The sequence below is a fragment of the Opisthorchis viverrini genome, assembly GCF_000715545.1.
Source record: "Opisthorchis viverrini unplaced genomic scaffold opera_v5_47, whole genome shotgun sequence".
In the NCBI taxonomy this organism is placed as follows: domain Eukaryota; kingdom Metazoa; phylum Platyhelminthes; class Trematoda; order Opisthorchiida; family Opisthorchiidae; genus Opisthorchis; species Opisthorchis viverrini.
The window spans coordinates 1,578,315-1,597,465 of NW_008751702.1; the positions used below are offsets into that span (position 1 = coordinate 1,578,315).

General features: G+C 43.2%; 2 protein-coding genes across 2 annotated transcripts in view; one reads left to right on the top strand and one right to left on the bottom strand.

The window, feature by feature from the left end:
* Positions 1–10: 10 nt before the first annotated feature.
* Positions 11–13,734, top strand: T265_13217 (hypothetical protein; the record flags this gene model as incomplete). Its single annotated transcript, XM_009167774.1, has 8 exons — positions 11–305; positions 402–485; positions 2,061–2,191; positions 4,337–4,437; positions 5,933–6,441; positions 9,048–10,152; positions 12,201–12,319; positions 13,619–13,734. Coding segments are annotated over 8 exons (2,457 nt in total), but the record flags the coding sequence as incomplete, so codon positions are not given.
* A 14-nt stretch (positions 13,735–13,748) lies between these two features.
* The window catches only part of T265_03302 (hypothetical protein), a gene marked incomplete at both ends in the record, with an annotated part of 40,427 nt that continues 35,024 nt past the window's right edge, over positions 13,749–19,151 (bottom strand). The window contains 2 exons of the mRNA XM_009167748.1: positions 13,749–13,935; positions 15,751–15,967. Of these exons, the coding sequence (XP_009166012.1) occupies positions 13,921–13,935; positions 15,751–15,967 (232 nt within the window). The remainder of the gene's footprint in view (positions 13,936–15,750; positions 15,968–19,151) is intronic.

The following is a 19,151-nucleotide window of genomic DNA, read 5'->3' on the forward strand; positions in this document are numbered from 1 at the left end:
TTCGTTTCAGTTTGGCAGGCCTACTGTGGCTTGATTTGGATGACCCAAATTCCCCAGAAGACCAGCCGTCCACAGCCAAACTCGACACTACTGCACCAGTCCCCGCCGCATCGTCTGCATTCAAGTGTATGATTAACATATTGGAGTTTAAGAAAACTTTGCAGTTCCTTGCATGGATGAACCAACCATTTGCAAGCTTGCTTAATTTGCAGCATTTGGGAACAACTGATATTGAAAAGCTAATGCTTGCTGGGTTGATGACTCTACACTCGATTGAGAACACCTCAACATCAGAGCTAGAGAGGGTAAGAGGGGAGGAAGTATTATGCGATGAAATGCATTGAATTGAGCGGTGACGGCTTTCACTGTATAATAAAAGGGAAATCCGAATTCCATTGTAGATATTGGAGAAACGCCCGCCGTTTGGTGAGCAGCTACTTGATTCGGTTCGTCTTATCCCAAAATATGTTCTTGAAGTGGAGCAGGTAAGCGGGTGTTCTGTCTCTGAAATTTTACCTCGTTCCAAAATTCGTCTAAGGATTCTAATGAAACAAGACCGCTCTTTGGTCAGACAGTGACTCAGGGTTCAAAGATCTTTTTCGAACCACGTTAATCGCCGAACGTCCGGTTTTACGATCTTGTTTTCTAAAAGTGTTTCTGCAGCTAAATGCCCAATCCAGGTCGGGAGAAGTGGATTTCATTGTGTCCAATGATGATTGTTGTTTCAATAAGATGACAGCAGATGTTCAGAAGATTACAGAAGGGTCCTCGAGGTAAAACCACCAGGGCACTGGAGAAAAGGAAGACATGAAAATGTAGAATCACTCCTAAGGGTACATCCGGTGAACAAGCTGTGTTCACTTTTGCCAAAAGTTACCTATCATCAGCAGAAAAATAATAGTTAACGAGATCAACCGTAAATAAACTCACTGGCAGTATGTCTAAATATTGGTAGCTTGAGTGGCTTTATTTCTGGTTAATATATACCCCAAGCTCGGCGGACAGATCATCTGCCAGTGAGCGACAGCAAGTTAACTCATGGCTCTTGTTGAATCTGCGTGCACACAATGTTCCCTAGCCAAAAGCCTCATGAGAAAACACAATTTCACTCCGCAGATATCGTTTACGGACCATAACTGAATGGAGACCACTATAGAACAAGGGCTTTTTCCAGTCTTCGGTTGAAACCATCACCCATATGTACCAAATCCGTTTCAAAGTAGGAGATGGGATTTCGTGAAACTTTCAAAAATATTTCACGGTCCCCACAGAAGATCTGATGGGAGCTCGGAACAATTATCTGATTTCAAACCACTTTCAACACGTGTGCTAACCAAGCAAGAAAGAGTTAGGCCTCTGGTGTCTTTACTTACCGCATCAATTTATCTAGTTAGGTTTGTACAAACATTCATGTTGGCGGACTGTGTATAACAGTGTAACAAGCAAGTTAAACACCATCCGCGGAATTGAGACGTGATATGGTGTGCGGTTAAGCGAACAACAATGAATATCAAGTGGTCAAATCCTGTTACAACCATCAGATAAGTCCAAATTCGGCCGAAACGAATAGTGAGCTACTCTTTTTGGCCCGACCAGTTCCCTTTCATAGTTACCCTATTAGCCTACCCTCCAGAACAGACTAATTCGATTCTGAAATACCCCGTCGAAGTGAACTGAAACATTGGTCTGGGATGAACCGATATTTACCGAATTTTCCCAAATTTAGCGAATGTCTGATTAATGTTATCATCATTACTGCTCTTGTTTGGGACACGAAGCGACATGGAGGTTCTTACTGGAAGTTGAGGAAAGTACATAAATGTGTTTACCAAAACAGGTACACTCAACTGTCGGTTTCATGGCCAATATTCACTTGATGTTTCGTCAGCAGGCTGAGATCCAAATCTCATCATTTTTTTTAAAAAAAACTGTGCCCTAATAATGCCTAATAGATTTATAGCGTACAAATATCACCAAAGAGAACAGACTCATTGGTTGCTATGCATTGAATTGCGTGATCTTGGTAGTTTCTACTTAAAACATTCCATATTTTCTTCTAGACGTGGTCGAGTGATCCCAGCACGTTTGTCATTCAGCTCTGCTTGAGAAGTTCAAGGCCATCCGCAAGTGACACGGTGATAGTGCTTGTTGGTGACGGCAACAATAAAATCATTTGCAAACATCGATTGAAGTGAGACATCAGTATATATTAGTATATATATATCATATGTTCTGAGTTCTGAGTAGATCAGAAAGTAGTCGAATGGGTCAAACCTACCATCCTCACGTTTGTATCTCTATCTACAACAAAGGTTTCATAAGGCGAATTTCTAGATGAACAAGCAGTTGCGCTTCCGTTGGGAAAATGATGACGTCCTCAACAAGGGAACATCATGATTTTTTCACTCCCGTTAGTTTTTGAGGACCTTACAAGTCCTACATATTGCTATACGATCAGGAGCATAAATCACGTTCTCTGCCCGAGTACCAACAAGGTGACGATATCCACACTGAGTGTAGATTGTGTCACACCAGATCGGGATAACAAACACGAAATGCCTAACTGTTTCTCTGTTGGCCTACGTTGCTCCTAGTAGAAAACTCCCAGGAGAATCATCTTAATTGAAAGATATGCAATGCGGCGAACAACATCAAATACACTGAAGCAATGAGAATCGCAAGCCCAAGTAACGCTTGAGATGAACTTGATCGTGCAAAGCAGAGTGATTTTATCCGAGATAGGCGATTCTGAAGAGATTAGCTCAAAAAGTATTCCACGTCTACTCATAAGAAAGCATTTTAAACGAACCTACAGACAGGACCAAATGCCAATTTGGTGACACCTGTGTAACCAAATCCGTCTTGTCTAGTTGAATTTCCAGGAGAATTTCAACTAGACCCTGTTAACTTTACTGTCCCATAACTATTCCGCGAGGAATGCAACCGATTGATGGACGAGCGCGTCGACTTCGAACAGTGCGTGCAACCCGAATAACCGAAGTCATCTGCCATATGAGAGTTTCGAAAGCTGTGTTACTAAACGTGGCTAGCTGGCATCCGAAACTGATCCACTGTTCAACAGCGGTGCATCTTCTGGTTGCCTGCTGAAGCCGTTTTTACCGGGTTGAAGGTGGTGTAACATGTGAAGCCGCAGACGCTGACGTAAACTGAAGGAATAAAGTCGGCGAGTAACTATGGGAGGGCTGTTGAGAACTATCAGCATGTCTAAGTCTGGTGGCATAACGCCCAGCACCAGCGCTAGTACCTTGAAATCGAGACACTGGTCTCATCTGTCATTGTCTCAAACACTTCTCCCGATAACTTACAATAAAACTGCTACCTGGGGGATACCCACACTTTTCACTTTGATATGAGTGGTCCAGATGAAGACCAACAGTCGGATTACTACTAGTGCAGCCATCTTAGTGAAATAGTAGAGCGGGATATGCTGATTAGAGCATCTCTAGACTTGAGAGATTCAATTAAAAATAGGTGAAACTAATCAAGACAATTCACTGTCACTTCTTTGGTGGTTCACAGATAACAAAATAACCTGAACCATACCAGCTGATATCCCCACCGGCTATCTTAGAATCTTCTATCGACCTAGGATTTTGAGTTTTTGAGAAGGGTAGACCCGCAACTATTATTATTATTATTATTGGCAAAAATAAAAGGAAGCAAAGAAAATTAGGTCCAACACGAATCGCCAACTTAAGCCAAACTAACCATATGTATCAAAACCGAAATTTGCGAATGTACAGAAAGATGTTACAAAGAATAGACTGTACGGTCCAGACACCTCTGTTGGCCCACCATACAGAAAATTTTTCTAAGTTTACAATAACTCTACAGACTTCATGCGCCATACGGTTCGTGAACTACCGGATCAAGTTCACTCCAGTAGCTTCAAACACCAGCACAGTATAGACAGAAACATCTAGCTTGACCTACAAGGACTAAATGCTCAGTTTTGGTTGCTGAAAGCCAAACTGCTGTTTTTGCAGAACGTTCACGTAGTTCGACGGACATAATTGAGTGTATTCAGTGAAGATACACAAACCAAATTCAGTGGAATGATGGATAGTAATTTATAGGAGCCTCTGCAGAAACACGTGCGAAACAAGAGAAGCACCCGTCAGCAGAGCTCCACTCAACACAGTAATTTATACGTCACTAGTGAATACGTATTTGTGTGTCGCCAAAATCTCTCCTATTTTTTCCAAGTGTTGTATGAACTGCTTATTAGCTATTATTGAACAGCTGCATGTGAACTGACTTATTTTCGGTAAGTGAAGTTGAATGGCGTAGCGAACTTCTTTTTCTCTTTCCGCAGATCAACAGATATAATTGACGATGGGTACAAAGAGGTGATATCTATTCTAAGCAAAGAGGCTGGTCAACGGTTATCATTCAGCGTCATCAGTACTAATTTCGGTAAGCTCAGCTAGCCAACGGGATTATAAGAGACGCAAGTTTTTTTCAAATTATTTGATATTGCTCATCAGTCTTTGATTGAATAGTGGAGTACAATTACAAACTTAGCACCTCACGGTAACTAACAAATCTCTCAGCCGACATTCAGCCTGCTTCAAGTAAGGAATCTTGTGGATTAGTTCTGCGTCTAATTTGGAAATTTGTCGAGTACCGATTCAACCACTATCTCACAATTGTTTTCGAAATAAGAGCTTTTCGGTAGGCATCAGATCTTTTTCAATCGACTGAATGTCTGTCTGGCAAATTATGAGCAGTATGATTAAAGGTTGCACACGACTGTTCGTACATCGAACGGACAAAACTTCGAAATCATAATCCGGGATATTTTTAGGCTGCTATGGCCTCCCGGGAAGCATACAAACATGTATTTCCGAAGGGAACTGCTTGTTGGCGCAGGAGTAGTCTCTGCGACGAGTGCTGACTAGTAATGGGACTCCACAGGTAAGCAACGTGCCACTAACACAGATTGTGACACTGAGTGCCTTATCCACTACAGTGAGGCTCACGGACTGAGTATCTTCGAGGTGAGACTGGCATTAGATTTACATGCATTAAAGTGGAAAGCTAGAGTCTCTCGATAAATGCTCCCTGGAAGAGAGCAGCCCGTCTGAAATTACCTTTTGTGGGTATACCACACTATTGTCAAAACTACGGATGATAGCCTAAATCGGAATGAAGACAGGTATATACCCAAAAAGCCCTTGGTTTGAATGCCAGTGAAATGCTTTTGGAGACTGGTGAGAAAAAGACGTCATTAAATTATCCAGTCCATGGAAGCGACACTACAGGGCACATGCGCAGACACAGATTCTATAGTCGAAAGCCTTTTACCAAACCGCATTAGAGATTACGATGAGCTTAGGAGACCCTGAGGGGCCACTCCCCTCAGAACTACCTAGGGTTACACGGTTGTTTCAATCTCTCCGTGCTCTATAGTTACAGCTCTAGGGGAAGACGCCAATATCTTGCTCCGGAAAACTTGAGCTTTAAATTGTGTGAGCTTTAGTATGCTGCGGGATATCCTCGGACAAGCATGATAGAAACGACAAGTGAATGTCGTACACGATCGGACACATCGTCTCCTAGCCCGAAACTTAGGCATACTCATTGATCTGAATAACCAGATTAGTTGCCAACCAGGCGCTGCATCATTCAACATATGTTTAGTGTAAGGCCGTAGATTGTGCGCTGACTTGTTACCAGGTGCTCCGAAGTAACGACTAATGAATATCTGCGTCAGATTTATGTTTGCAAATCCAATACCAGAATGACCACACGCGCCTTCTGAGACCTAAAATTCTTGAATAAACAGTTGGATGGGCTGAATTCGGGCTGACAACGTCAAGAATATTTCGTATTTGCGCCTTTGTATGGTTACGCAAGTCTACTGGTATTCACACCGTGATCACCGTAGTACTATTGTTATTCTTTATAGCCGGAATTGACCTCCATACAAGTTTCACTCCAACATCTACGATACCAAATCTGAAATCCAGATTTCCGAGCTGCCAAACTCAGAGCAAAACCTGTGCACCTGAAGCTTTTCATGACATATCCGTTGGTTACGTGGAAGATACTGAATTCTGCGCTTGTCAGCGAGATATATGTGACGCCGAAGAAAAGGCTAGTATACAGTGGCCAGAGGCTACAAGCACGCAGGCCCCGCATGGTCCGTCCAATTCACAATTGTTTCGGGTCGGTTTCCCTCAGTCACCAATCAGTGGCGTTGAACGAGTGTCGTCTACTCGGTTTCACAAATCAACTCAGCAAGCGGGTGCGCCTGAAACGGGGAAACAAACAATAAAACAACGAAACGGAACAAAAACATCCAAACTGAAATCCACTTTCACCTGGACCCCCGCAACACCGCACTCTACTCCAAAGATTCCGCTGATACAGACCTCGATGCTAGATTACATGAGATCACACCGAGGACAGAGCAAAGTATGTTTGTTAAACCGTTTTGTTGAATCATACCGGACTCGGTTTACTTTCAGTTCATATCCATGTAGCTTCACGTGATAATCACCCGCCATACAAGTTGGGTGCCCGTTATGGTGGCTGCCAAGAGCGGAAGTTCTGCACAAAATTAAAACCGGTGTATAGAATCGCTTTCTACCTAACTTACCTCGGTAGCAGCCGTCACGAAAGTCAACATGTATTTGTAGCCAGATGTATCTTCTGCTGTTTTCCACACCTGAAACTGTCGGTGGTAAATCAATGTCCACTTTTCGCAATGAAAACGGCATACACTCCTTCAAACACAAGTTACGTAAACATGAACAGCATTAATTCCCACCACTTTCCTCGTTTGTTTCCTCCAAAACAGTCTGAAGCTTGTTTCACAGGTCAAACCTGTATGATGAAGGTTCTCTATTTATACAGCATTTGTCACAAGTGCACATAGGTGACTGGTAGGTGTGACAGGTAAATCGGTAGCAAGTTCATCCGCTGATTTTAGACGATGTCTGGTCACATAGAATACAGAGTTTCTTCACTGAATGGGACCAGATATGTCCGTCAAATTTCTGGTCATTTAGGCACATCAAGCTGACCTTTTTATGGTTTAACAGACTACTTCAACCCGGATTACGCTGTCGGCTTTCCGTTTCCATCGAGCTGCACTAACCAGTTTGAAGTTGGCTTCACAGTGGGACTGAGTGAGAGGATCGCTTTTGGCGGACAAAAATTGCCATCATACAGTCTTTCGAAGGGACACTTGACGTTTCTTGACTTTGCCGAATTACCCGCGACCTAGGATGGCCGATCAACTCTTCTCGCCGGTGGATAAAGCTACGTAACGTTCCAGAGCAAACGTTCAGCCTATCACCCCGTGAACTCAGCCCCAACAAAGACGTGCGTCTGGTAACAGATGTTTCAAGGGCATAGTGACCCTGGTTCGAACACTCACTTGAGGAATATTGTACAGTCACTTTAGTATGTCCTAAGCGTGGCAGTTTTGGAATGTGAATTGATGGTTACAATGTTAGGGGAAGCTTTCCTTGTGCAGACCAAGCAGCAAGTTCGAACATGTGACCTGTACTGTTCGCAAATCAGCATTATCGCGGTCAGCGCGCCTTTTATAGAGAATGGCGTACAAACACATTAAAATGTCTGTAAATGGCGTTGTCGCCTTTCTCAAGCAAATTAGGAGTCAAGTACGGTTGAGTGGATTAGCCGCCCGGTTTTCTAGACATGCCTGTGAGCACTGTCCCACCGAAGTGAACAGCTGTTGGTTAGGGCTAGAACAATGGTATCTTAGCGAGGCATTTGAGCTTACATTTAGCTGTATGCAGTCAAACTGGTGAGACTTTCCCATAGTTTGTAGCTACCTGTATTTCCCTCATCATCATGACTGTGCGCTCTTAACAAATCCCGATCCACATTCTGCAGGGAGTACCTTCGGTATTCCCTGATGGCTTTAAAAATATGGTGTTGAGAAGATACTACACAAGTATAATCGCGATTCCCCTGGTATTAGCAAAGATAGGTTTACATTCTTTCTGTTCTATTTTCAGCCAACAAAACTGATAATTTTAATCACTTAGTGCTGTAAGGAAGCACCGATAAATAATGAGAACGCCGGTGTTGCCACTTCCACAGCCCAAAGAGACAAGTATGCACAGGAAATCAACACCACCTACTGTGTGTTTTCATCAGTGTATTACCCATTTCGGCAGTTGTCGAGGTTTAAATTTCGCTTTCGCTCCCTTATGAGAGCTTTCCAAATAACTAAGTGCAACAATAGACGAATTTGGGAAAATCTTCCAATAGCTCAAATTGATCAAAATGGAATAAAATTTTCCGTAATAATTGTATGGATACTACCCCGGCATGCCTTGGCGTAGTTTGCATCTGTTGCGTCCGAATTTAGGAGTTGTAGGATGTCTGATATGAACTAGGGGTTCCTTGTTCAGTTCGAACTGTAAAGCAGGTTCGGAAGTGAGCAGTCAAACTTGAAACATGCTAAGTTTGTTTGACGCAGGAAGGTGATAATGGTTGTTGAAAAAGCGGCTTGTAAGCAGTCCAAAATAATGAAACCGGTAATTGTCTTATAACGAAGATGAACCGTAGAATGGAGACAACGACGAATATCACTGTCTTGTGGCAGACTGGAAGCATTTTTCATCCTCTTCATGTTTCAAAAGAATTACTCTTTCTTGATGACAAAGAAGGCTCCTTTAGGGGCTAGTGGGAGGAGCCTGAGTTATCACAGTACGGACACTGCCGATAAATGTCGGAATTTCGGGCAGAAAATGCATACAAAATCATCAAACCCATCGAGACCACAGGTATGTCGCAATTCGTATAATGGAATGATAATCCTACAACTTGCTAAGGCCAGCTCACACTAAAGGAGAAATCGGAAACAGGCGAATATACTGTCTCTTGACGCTTGGTTTATTTTGGCTACAAAAATGGCTTAGGTGAGGAGCATGGGCACTCACCACTGAAGGCACCATAGGTGAATTTAAATCACTGCGGGTGAAAAAACCGTCGTGTTGAGAAGTTTCCAAAATCTTTCGTACCGCATTTGCTCTGTGTTGTAGGTTATCACAAAGCCACTGTCCGAAATGATTCGTCCGCGATCTCCCTTGATTAACACACCTACGGCAGCAGTTCCAAAGTCCATAACAACAGTGAACAGAAGTGATCCGGTTTACAGAAAGTTCCGTTGGAGTCCACTCAACGACATCAATCAACACCAGAACAGTGGTCGGATAAAGGGAGAGACCTTCGACCAACAGGACGTAATCACAGTACCCAACCAGCTGAAGTTGCCTCAAGTAAGTAACCTAATAGCAGAAAATTTCGAAACTACTGCATTGCAGGAGACTCCTCACAATCCCAAATGCGTGACGGAAGGCACGAGATATATCAATCAAGATACATTCACAGAGTATCTCACAAAAGAATGCGAAGACTGTGGTCTATCAGTTAGTGACCTAGATACTGATAGACTGAGTTGGAGCCCGATCAGCATAATAGAAATGGCAGTGGAAGACGGGTATAACCAACTGAAAGAAAGCAGTTTTGAAAACCTATACCAGTCTCCAGTGGAGTTAGCGTTGTCACCCAAACAGTCGCTGTCGGACAATGACTGTTTGATGATTCCTAATCAATCCTGTGAGGTCATACTGGCTAAGGAGACGCAGACCATCGAACATGCCGGAGCGACGGAATCGACAGCAATCCCAACTGTGCCACTGGTGGAACGACTTCCGGAATCCATGAGTTTTCAAGGGCAGTACATAATGGGTGATGGGTCGGCGACTGTAAAACGTATCCATACACCAATTTCATTCCCCGAATTCAATAGGAATGGAGAAAACCGTCCACGTTTTAGCATGACTCCGCGAGAGAACCTGGAGTGTACTAAAAAAGCGAGTAACCCATTGCTCTCGTCGAGTGCGGCACGGGAAGTGATCACTACTAGTCATAACCAAAGTGTCACTCCAACTGTCCCTCAGCCTTTCGAGTTTAAAGCACCAACCGACATACGGTTCGAAAAACTTCTGCATAAATGGAGACGCCTTAATAATCAGGAAGAACCTACAAACAAACCAGCGTTTACTGTTGACATGGACTTGATCAATGAAGGTTGGGAAGAACTGGCATGTTGGATACGTGTTACGGAGATATGCTCCCAGTACAGTGAGTGATTGTGAAGTAATTCTATTGTTCACTCTTTTCTTTATTGGAAACTTCGTTGATTATTTCAGCCCTTGCCTAATCAGTCAGTTTAGCAAACACCCCAGGAGATATAAATGATATAATTAGTTCGCACGACTGAGTAATTATAGCGAAAAATGAATAAAAATAACTGCAACTCTTAAATAGCTCCAAACAAAAATGTCCTAACGTTCGAGAATGACGCCATTCTAAATGGAATCCGTTTTTCACGACCATGAACACTCCCACTGCTTTTTTTGCCACAAACGTACACTAAATGCTCGGCTTCGTTTTCCGGAATTCTCCAAATTACCTCAACTCTGACCTTATTCAAACAGATAAATGAGATGTGAGCATACACGAATGCTAAGTGGCACAGATCATCTTCACAGTGCTGTAACTTTGGTACGGTCAGTCCACTCTACATTGACTCGCAGCAGATTCACCACCGGTTTCTTCAAACATTATGGTACTGTCACTCGGTTATTTATATCCTCATTGTTACCGCATGTTAGATGCCATTGTCGTTGTCGTCAGTGTACGGGTGTTGGGCAAACAAAACCAACCCAAATGTCACTTGCGAATGACATGAGTGACGTGAAATCACTGTTCACCCTAAGACGGTGGTGTATAGCTAAGCTCTATCCGATGGAACACAGGGTGTTAGTAACGGATCAGCTCAGTTCTGAGTGCAATTCGCTTGCCGGGATTGGTTTGAAGCAAAACTATGAAAACGGGTTGGATGCAGGATAGTGAGTGAAGCTTACCGTAGTTTCCAGTTTTGGTTAATTAAACAAGGGCCTACTCGAACGACGTTCATGTTTGGGAATTTCGGGTTTGGAAACGGACATACAATAAGTGCACCTGGAACTTGGATGTTTGATACTATGTCCTTTTGTGTCAAACTATCTATCTAGTGGATACTCAATGTCTAATTCAGAGGCCTCAAATAACACTCCCTTTGTATGATTTCTCCCCGAAAGACTATTATTAGTTCCCACCTAATTTGGCGCGCACTGTTGCGCCCCTTGATTCCACCGGAAACAGACTGGAGGGTAGTATCACCAGTAGCTTCCTCTGTCTGTAGATAATCAACCATGGATCAATGGACCATCCGTTTTCTCCTCGAATGTTGTCACACTTAACAGTCAAAATGTACTCTTAATAGAGTGATTTTCAATATTTCTGGCACTGATTCAAAAAGGTGTCGGCTGGACGCGCGACAACTCACACTGTACGACATAACAGTACCGCTGATTAATCGTGGCCGAATGGCTAGTGTACAACTACTAATATGAAGGTTGCGGGCTGGAATCGCCCAAAGGGTTCTGCGATTTGTACTGCTGATGATTCTTAACAAGAATGAAACAACCGTACAGCGCTTGTCAGCTACTCATCAGAGATTTACTAAGCTTACAGAATGAAGTTCCTACTAAGGTCTTCAAACCTCCCCGTATTTTCAGTATGCCTTGTGCTTTTTGTTCCTAACTACTGAAGTTCGAAGAGCGAGACCACGCTAGATGAAAGATGTAGGGTAAAGCCCCTCTAAAGCGCATCCTCAGATTGCTCTGACGAGATGGATGAAAGTGGGATGACAAATTTAGCTTAGTTCAATATTTTATTGATGCCCAGTGCTAGGAGGAAACAGTTTATGTGGGTACCGTGGGCACCCCTCAAGTGTTCGTGCTGTTGACTCTAGTTGAGTAGATGCGCACTGCGACCGAAGCAAATAGTAAGGGATGACAAAATCCATCAAAATTCAGTCATTCTAGAGGACACGGCCTTGTAGAATACCGCACTCTTAAAAGTGGTTTGAGGAGTCATATATGGTGGTTAGATAGGAATAACTACTTCCATATACAGAAAAATTCTTTTCCTAGTCCCTCATAGCACGTCTTACAACCGTCTGAATCAATAATAAATACATGGGAGGTCCGATGAAGAAAGAGAGATTCAACAATTCACAACCGTTTCGACAGCTATCCACGACTGTTTGTGTGTGTCAGAATTATATGCACTTGCTTTCACAGATGTGGAAGACTTGTTGGTTCGAACTGGTATGCAAGAAACTCCCCGAACGACAGATTCAAACCGGCAAACCAAACGAGCGCTGAACGGAGGGCTTACAGAAGTGATCAAAACGACAACCGTAAGTGCGTTACAGTTGCCACATGATACACCATCGGGAGATTAGGACCGCAATAAACGTCGAATATTGTGGAAAAAACAAAAAGCGTGTCTTGTCCTACAGCAATTTTTTTTCTGGATGACATTCTTCAGTCGAATGAAGGTAGATAAATCAGATTTCTGTCTAAGGGAGGCAAACACACCGATTTAATTTTCTAACCTGCCATTTAGGGACACACCATCTGACTCCCTTTATTGAGCCGTTGGGAACTGTTGACAGTGTCCACAATCAAGTTATGAGCCTAGAATATGACCTGTGTGCACAAAGATACATATGCTCGCAATCTGTCGGATATGCAAAGTGCCGCTGTCTGACTGGACGATGGCTGCCAAACATGCTTGTTTGCAGTCATACCAGATAATACATAAATATAAAAGCAGTCTGATACTCAGTTGTTTGACACGATAGTGTCAAACAAATGTGGTTTAAACTGTGTGAAATATAGAGTTGTTGAACGACAGAATTTACGGATGAAAACGTGCGGCTTCCTATAATAGTTGGTCATTTTGCTACTTGATGTGTTGTTCGTGAATTGGGTCCTGGTTCACTTTGTGCACGTCGAAAATGACTTTTGAAGCACTCCAGTCCCCTACAGTTACCTTCTCTCTCTAACGCAACCATACGAACATGCTCCAACCAGGCAATACGTAGGCCATTCCATATTAAAAGAGAATTAGCTCGTTCTTTTGGCGGCCTCATAGCGGGCGAGCACCATACCGGCCTCGAGGAATTTTCATAGTTTGAGACTAAGCAATCGTTCAAGGGACTTGTATCTCTTACCACCACCGATCTACATCCAAGAAATTGCTAAAAATTATAGACTACCAGGCCTAAAGCAACAGGTCACCACGCTTCATCCAGTTTGGGCGCTAAAAACGCGAAATTTGCCGGTTTACAACGCGCAGAATCAAAAAGGACTCACTGCTAACCCCATAACGGATAACTTTGAAAAACGAACACAGAAACCTCTTCCATCATACCTATTTAAATTTTTGAACGGCATTACAGATACGTAGGGAACGAAATTAAACAATAACCATACGAATTAGGAGCAAAACCCACATCAATGAACAATTGTTGCTCAGTGATTTACCGGAAGAGAGAGAAAGCTGTTCGGATGAACGCTACCAAAACAACCTAAACCCTATAGACCTCCTTTAAGCAGTAAAAAACTTCATGGTATACAAAATGGTTACGAAAATTTGATGTGTACTTCTAACGAACCATTATAAAGCACCATTTTTTTAAATTCCCCCTTAGGTACAGACGCTCGGTGAAGAAGAAGCGAACACCAAGCACGACACTCCCGGCAGTTCGAAGAGGCCGCCTGTTGATTTAGACCAGTATCCGAACCCATTGGCTGCGAGTGAAGAATGACGCCCACTTTGCTGCAATTTTGCTTATATATTTGTTACAATATAACACGGAAATAATTGAAGATATAAGAGCAGATTGTGTTCACAGTCGAAGGAAGCCGTTCGAATGGAAGCACAGCTGTAGAAAATGACGTTTCCAAAACACTTATACGTGAAAGACATGGAGGTTTAGCACGAAGTAAGTATTCACGGTCGCATGAACTGAAAAGTAGAACAGAAAGAAAGTGTTCAATAAGACTACGTGGATATGAGTAAAGAGATATAAGAGCGTAAATCATGGCACATTAATGTGCAAACAGATTAACGGATTTTGGACAATTTATTGGGTTAACGGTAATGCTTTAGCTAATTTTTCGATTCGACCCTTCCAAGCTAGCATCTTCATCAAAAGAACAACCAAGGGTGCGTTGAACGCGACAAACCCAACCACGGCGCGTCGTATCTAAGTATATGCAGCGACACCATTCTGAAAAGTTGCACATCTTATGGACGTGCCATCGGCAACCGGTATTCAGTGAATACTGAAACACGTGCGGATCATGCTTCTTTGTAGTAGCAGTGCCTAATTGCGAGTGGTGAAGTTGTCTTGGTACAAGATTACGCCTACCAGTAACGATGACAATAAATTCATCAACATTTTGGCCGAGATGCTAAGAAATAACCAAGTCCTGAACTGAATGATGACCTTAGTTCCCTTCGTCAATACTCTTCTCGAAACGGGCCATACTCCCTTGGAAACCAAAAAACTGTTCCTTGTCAGCGAAGCCTTTTCGACTTGTAGCAATATTTCTATTGAGCCAATTATTGAGGAACCAGGATGTATGTGATCCTTCCCTCAGAAAGACCAACGCTCTTCTTTCAGTGACCTATGTCGATGGATACTGTGCTTGGACCGAGGCACCGGAAGCCATAGTTATAAGCCAAACAGCATTTGATGCCCCTACTACGTAGCTACCAACTCTTATTCTCCTACGAACAGGCGGGTAACAACTTTAATAATATGAACGTAATACCTTATTCATAAGGTTGCTGGAAACTCGCCCTACAGTACATTCAGCCGTTTAAGAGCACCATAAAAGAGGTATTTAGCTGGATTCCAGCTGAGTATTCCGTCAAAATCAAATCGGTACCAAACCGGTACACATCGAACTTCAATAATACTTGAATGACACTGATTGTCGTCTTTAGGACGTAGCTATCCGCTTCAATTGAACGGAAAGGGTCACCATTTGAGTCATCTGATAACGAATGATAGCCGGTGAACAAAAAACTCAGTGAGGAACGAAGTGGAACAATGGCATGACATTTCTGAGACAAGAATGAGAGACATGCGCTCATGATCTACCGAATTTGAAGTACCACATAATAGTAGAGCTCATCTGTGACGAACTGCTCTGAAAGAGTCATCAAGCTTCGTTCGTGTGGAAATCAATCGTTTTCGTGAGGTTACGCAGGAACGCAGAACGAGTAACATCACTAAATGTGCTGCACCTCTGTTGAAGCTGACAGTTCTGGACCTGTGCTGAGAAGCTGCCAGTTTCCGTCCAAATCATATGGTTTTCTAAGAAAGCCATACAGCATGGAAGTATAGAATATCTATCATTTGCAGGCTTACCACTGAAGCCGAAACAGCCGCTTTCGGACCTTAGATCCTGCGGTCATCGTAGGATACTAGGGCAACAAGTACTTCGTGCGTGATTCGTATGCGGTCTAGATCTAGAAGCTGTACGAACAACCAATCGTCTGTCAGCTCGGTTGGGGACCAACCCTTTGCATCGATGGAAACAGCTATTAAGTACATCGTAATATATGAACATCTTAAGGGTGGTACCTCCTTTTGCCTGGGTTGATACCTACTGAGCAAGAGTGCAAGTTTTTTAAGTTAAACCTCCCCATGCTAAGGTGTAAACATACCATTCTAGTCGAAAGATGGAATCGTTTGTGGTTTATATATCAAGTAGCGGTATTATCTGTTTCACTGCCCTGGCTTACAGGTCATGCGCACGCTACACCTACCTGCGCAAATGCACGAATACGTTCCATGATATCCGGAACAACAGACTTTATGGCCTCGGTCATGCGACTGGCAAGACGGTGTACCGCGCGTTCTTCGGTTTGATTGATACAGAAGCGCTCCTTCAAAAATTCACAGGCATTGGTATAGTCACGCGGTGTGGGAAGGACACTGACGTTTTGGATGAGGGAGAACAATGAGAGAAAAAGGTTCGCATGCCTGCAGCGGGAAAGGAAAAAAACTCGATGAGAGATTAGGTTGAAGTGAATTGTTGACTTAGCCTATGCGATCAAATAATTCAGGTTGCTTAAAGGTACTACCGTAGGCATTACTTACTTTTCAAAACCGCGTCCGACGTTGATAGTAAATAACATAAGCTGGAGCAAGAAAGTGCCTGTATTGTGCCATAAGAAAGGAGTGACGGAAGTTCTTTCGAATCTTGAAAAGGGCTTGTCCAACATTGATAATCCCCAAATGGTTCATAGAAATAATTCGTTTTTTAGAGGCTTCGGCTTCGTCGAAAAGTTGACGACAACCGCTGGTGTTCTATCACACACAAACAAGGCGACGGTACTCATCAAATACACGCAGTGTTCCTCTAAACGGCACTCAAGAGTCAAGCGACTCGACAGTGATTTTTATCAGACAAGAAGCTGGCTGTTTCGATAAATGTGGTACGAATGCCATGAGAATCAACTGTGACATCATACTGGTTGACAGCTGCCTTGCGGCCGGAAAAGAATGCCAGAAATAAGATAGTGGAAGAAGTCCAAAGCCCAGACAGAAGCGACCCAGTTCGGTCAAGAGGAGCTGATGGAGTAAAATGAACAGTAAAATGAAAACAACATGGAAACTGGCAAAAAGGAAGGAACGAGCACAAACCCATGGTTATCTAGGGTTTATCCGGTTGGGTGACGTGGTTTCAAACTGTGCATAAAAAATCGTAACCAGGTATGAGCCCATGCATAGCAGGACCGAGATAGTCAAGATTCCACTACGGAACAAAGGTGAGTCTGAATTTCGAACGTGTTGGAACTTGAAACTCCCTTAAGAGAAAAGGTTGAAGAGGGTGCAGGGCACCCAATAGGATCCTCACGGCAAAGTTTTAACAAGCGCCACTCTGCTGGTCGAACACGAAGTTGACAGGTATAACTCTCTATATTCCACTGAATCTGGAAATAAACTTCAGGAACTGCAAGCAGCAGTCTGTCGACCACTAAAGAAATTCAGGGTGCAATAGCAGATCGCACGAAGAGGTTGTGAGGGGTATTTCTAGCACTAAGTTTGAGAGTGTGAAATGGTAAACTTTGGATCTTGGTAGGAGTGAACCACTTGAGGTTACTTGTGCTAAAGGATCTTGGAATACGAAGCTCAGTGGCAGTGAGGAAAGAGAGTTTACTGAGCAAGTCCTTTTATAGGTTTCATGGAATAATAAAGGATCCTATTGTAGAATACTTGACGTATTCGGGGTAGCCCGATTGAGTGGCGCGCGAGATCACAAGTTAAGTATCGCGAAGTCTTGAGATTTATCAATAAAATGCGGTACTACAAGTACGAAGTACGTATATGAAGGGGATACATTCATCAAATTTTAGGGATTTCCGTTCAGTTTTTGCGTGAATTGAAAGAAACTCGAAAGGAACGGCGAACCGATCTGAGTTAACGACAAACGTGAGCGCACAGACGTAAGTGGCCAAAATGCGTATGGGAAAAGTTCGTCAAGATTGGCTCAGCATGTCAGGAGTCAAAAGCTCATGAGGAATTCTGGGTGAATATCGAATGCATCAGGCAGAAGCAGAAAACAGCGGGTTCAAGCAAGGGGAGGGTTTGATCGAGAGAAAGGAGCTCAAGGATAACAGTAATACTGAACGTCCCAGGGATTAATCCGCGAGTAAATTGAGTCAGAACGGCAATTTCACACACGCTTTCAGCGTGTCGCTTGTACACTCGAGCACTACATTATTAGGTGATTTGAGTTGGGTAAGGAAATCAGGGATGAGCAGGCTAATAACGTACAAAGAGACGGGAAAAAGTAGGCGCCACTGGAGAAAACCTCCATGTATCCGGAGTGGTGTAGTTTTAACTATCCAGGTTTATAGGTTGGCGAAAACTGCCTTCAAAACACTTTTGACGATAAGCTGCACCAAAAGCTTCGGAAGACCATCCAGCTGTCCAGTGCATCAACAGAGTCCACCACAAGCAACAAAACCGTCTTGCTATTTTGATTAAATAAAGAAGTCATCGGGTGCACTGAACGAAAGATTCCATCCAAAGTCGAACACAATCTTCGAAAGACAAACTTATAGAAGTCTTCAGGCAACACAGTGGTCAACTTTCCACTTGAGAGCACTGAAGCAAACACTTGCAAAAGAGGAGGGGCAAGCACTGGATTCATGCTTCAAAAAAACTGTTCTAGATACGAACCTAATACTCGACATTTTCCAGCAGCGAGGTTCATCAGAGTGGTCACGGATTCGGTGAAGAAGTCACCGCCAACTTTGTACAACATGAGTGGCAAGAGATCAGAGTCATTTGCTTTCCAGCATTGGGTTCAAAACTGCTGCTTACACGGACATATTCGAAGTGTTTCCAGATTTTTTTTGAAGCAAAGACAGTGGACCGATTGGTCATGTCAATGGATCCATGGTAGAGTCAACAGGTCACTGTCAAGCAAAAAAAGAATTTAGGACGGCTCCCACGTAGCTACTTCGAGGTATTCCACGTCTGGTTGTAAAATTTTGGTCAAACAGCGTTGGAACACGAGGCATAAACCAGCCGTGGTTCAACTTTGATCATATCACTGGAGAGAGACAGACAAAATCAAGTAACTGGATGAGCACGCCAGTGTATGATGACATAAATTTCTGCACCGTTCAGCTGTAGCACCCTTTCGTAGCTTGACAGCCATGTCACCAGAAGGAAGCACGAGGGCTGGGATACTGCAAGGTTGGCCAAGCCCAGACAGAGGAATTTGAGAAGCAGAAGTCGGGTTCGAACCACGGACCATCCGGTCAGTAATTCGCGCTCTAACCACTGAGCCGTCTCGCACCACATCATACAAACCGTCAAGTTGAGCATCAAGTCTTTTTGAAATGTACACGATATTGACGGCTCCGATAGATGTGAGAAGGGCACAACTGAATCCATCAAGATCATAGGCAAGGATACAAAGATATCGTTGCAAATCAGGTATTAGAGTAGTCAAAGAATTAGCACGCAACAATTAATGAGGAATAATATTGAGAAAATGTATAGGTTTGTGGCAAAAAGGGGCTGATTAGTGCTCAGAGTCCAAAATGGGGAAATTGCTGTTTTTTAAGAAAGTTATACGGAGCATGCGGAAGAGCACATCACTAAGGGATAACGATTTTGGGATGATCCGCCCAAAACATATTGTAGTCAC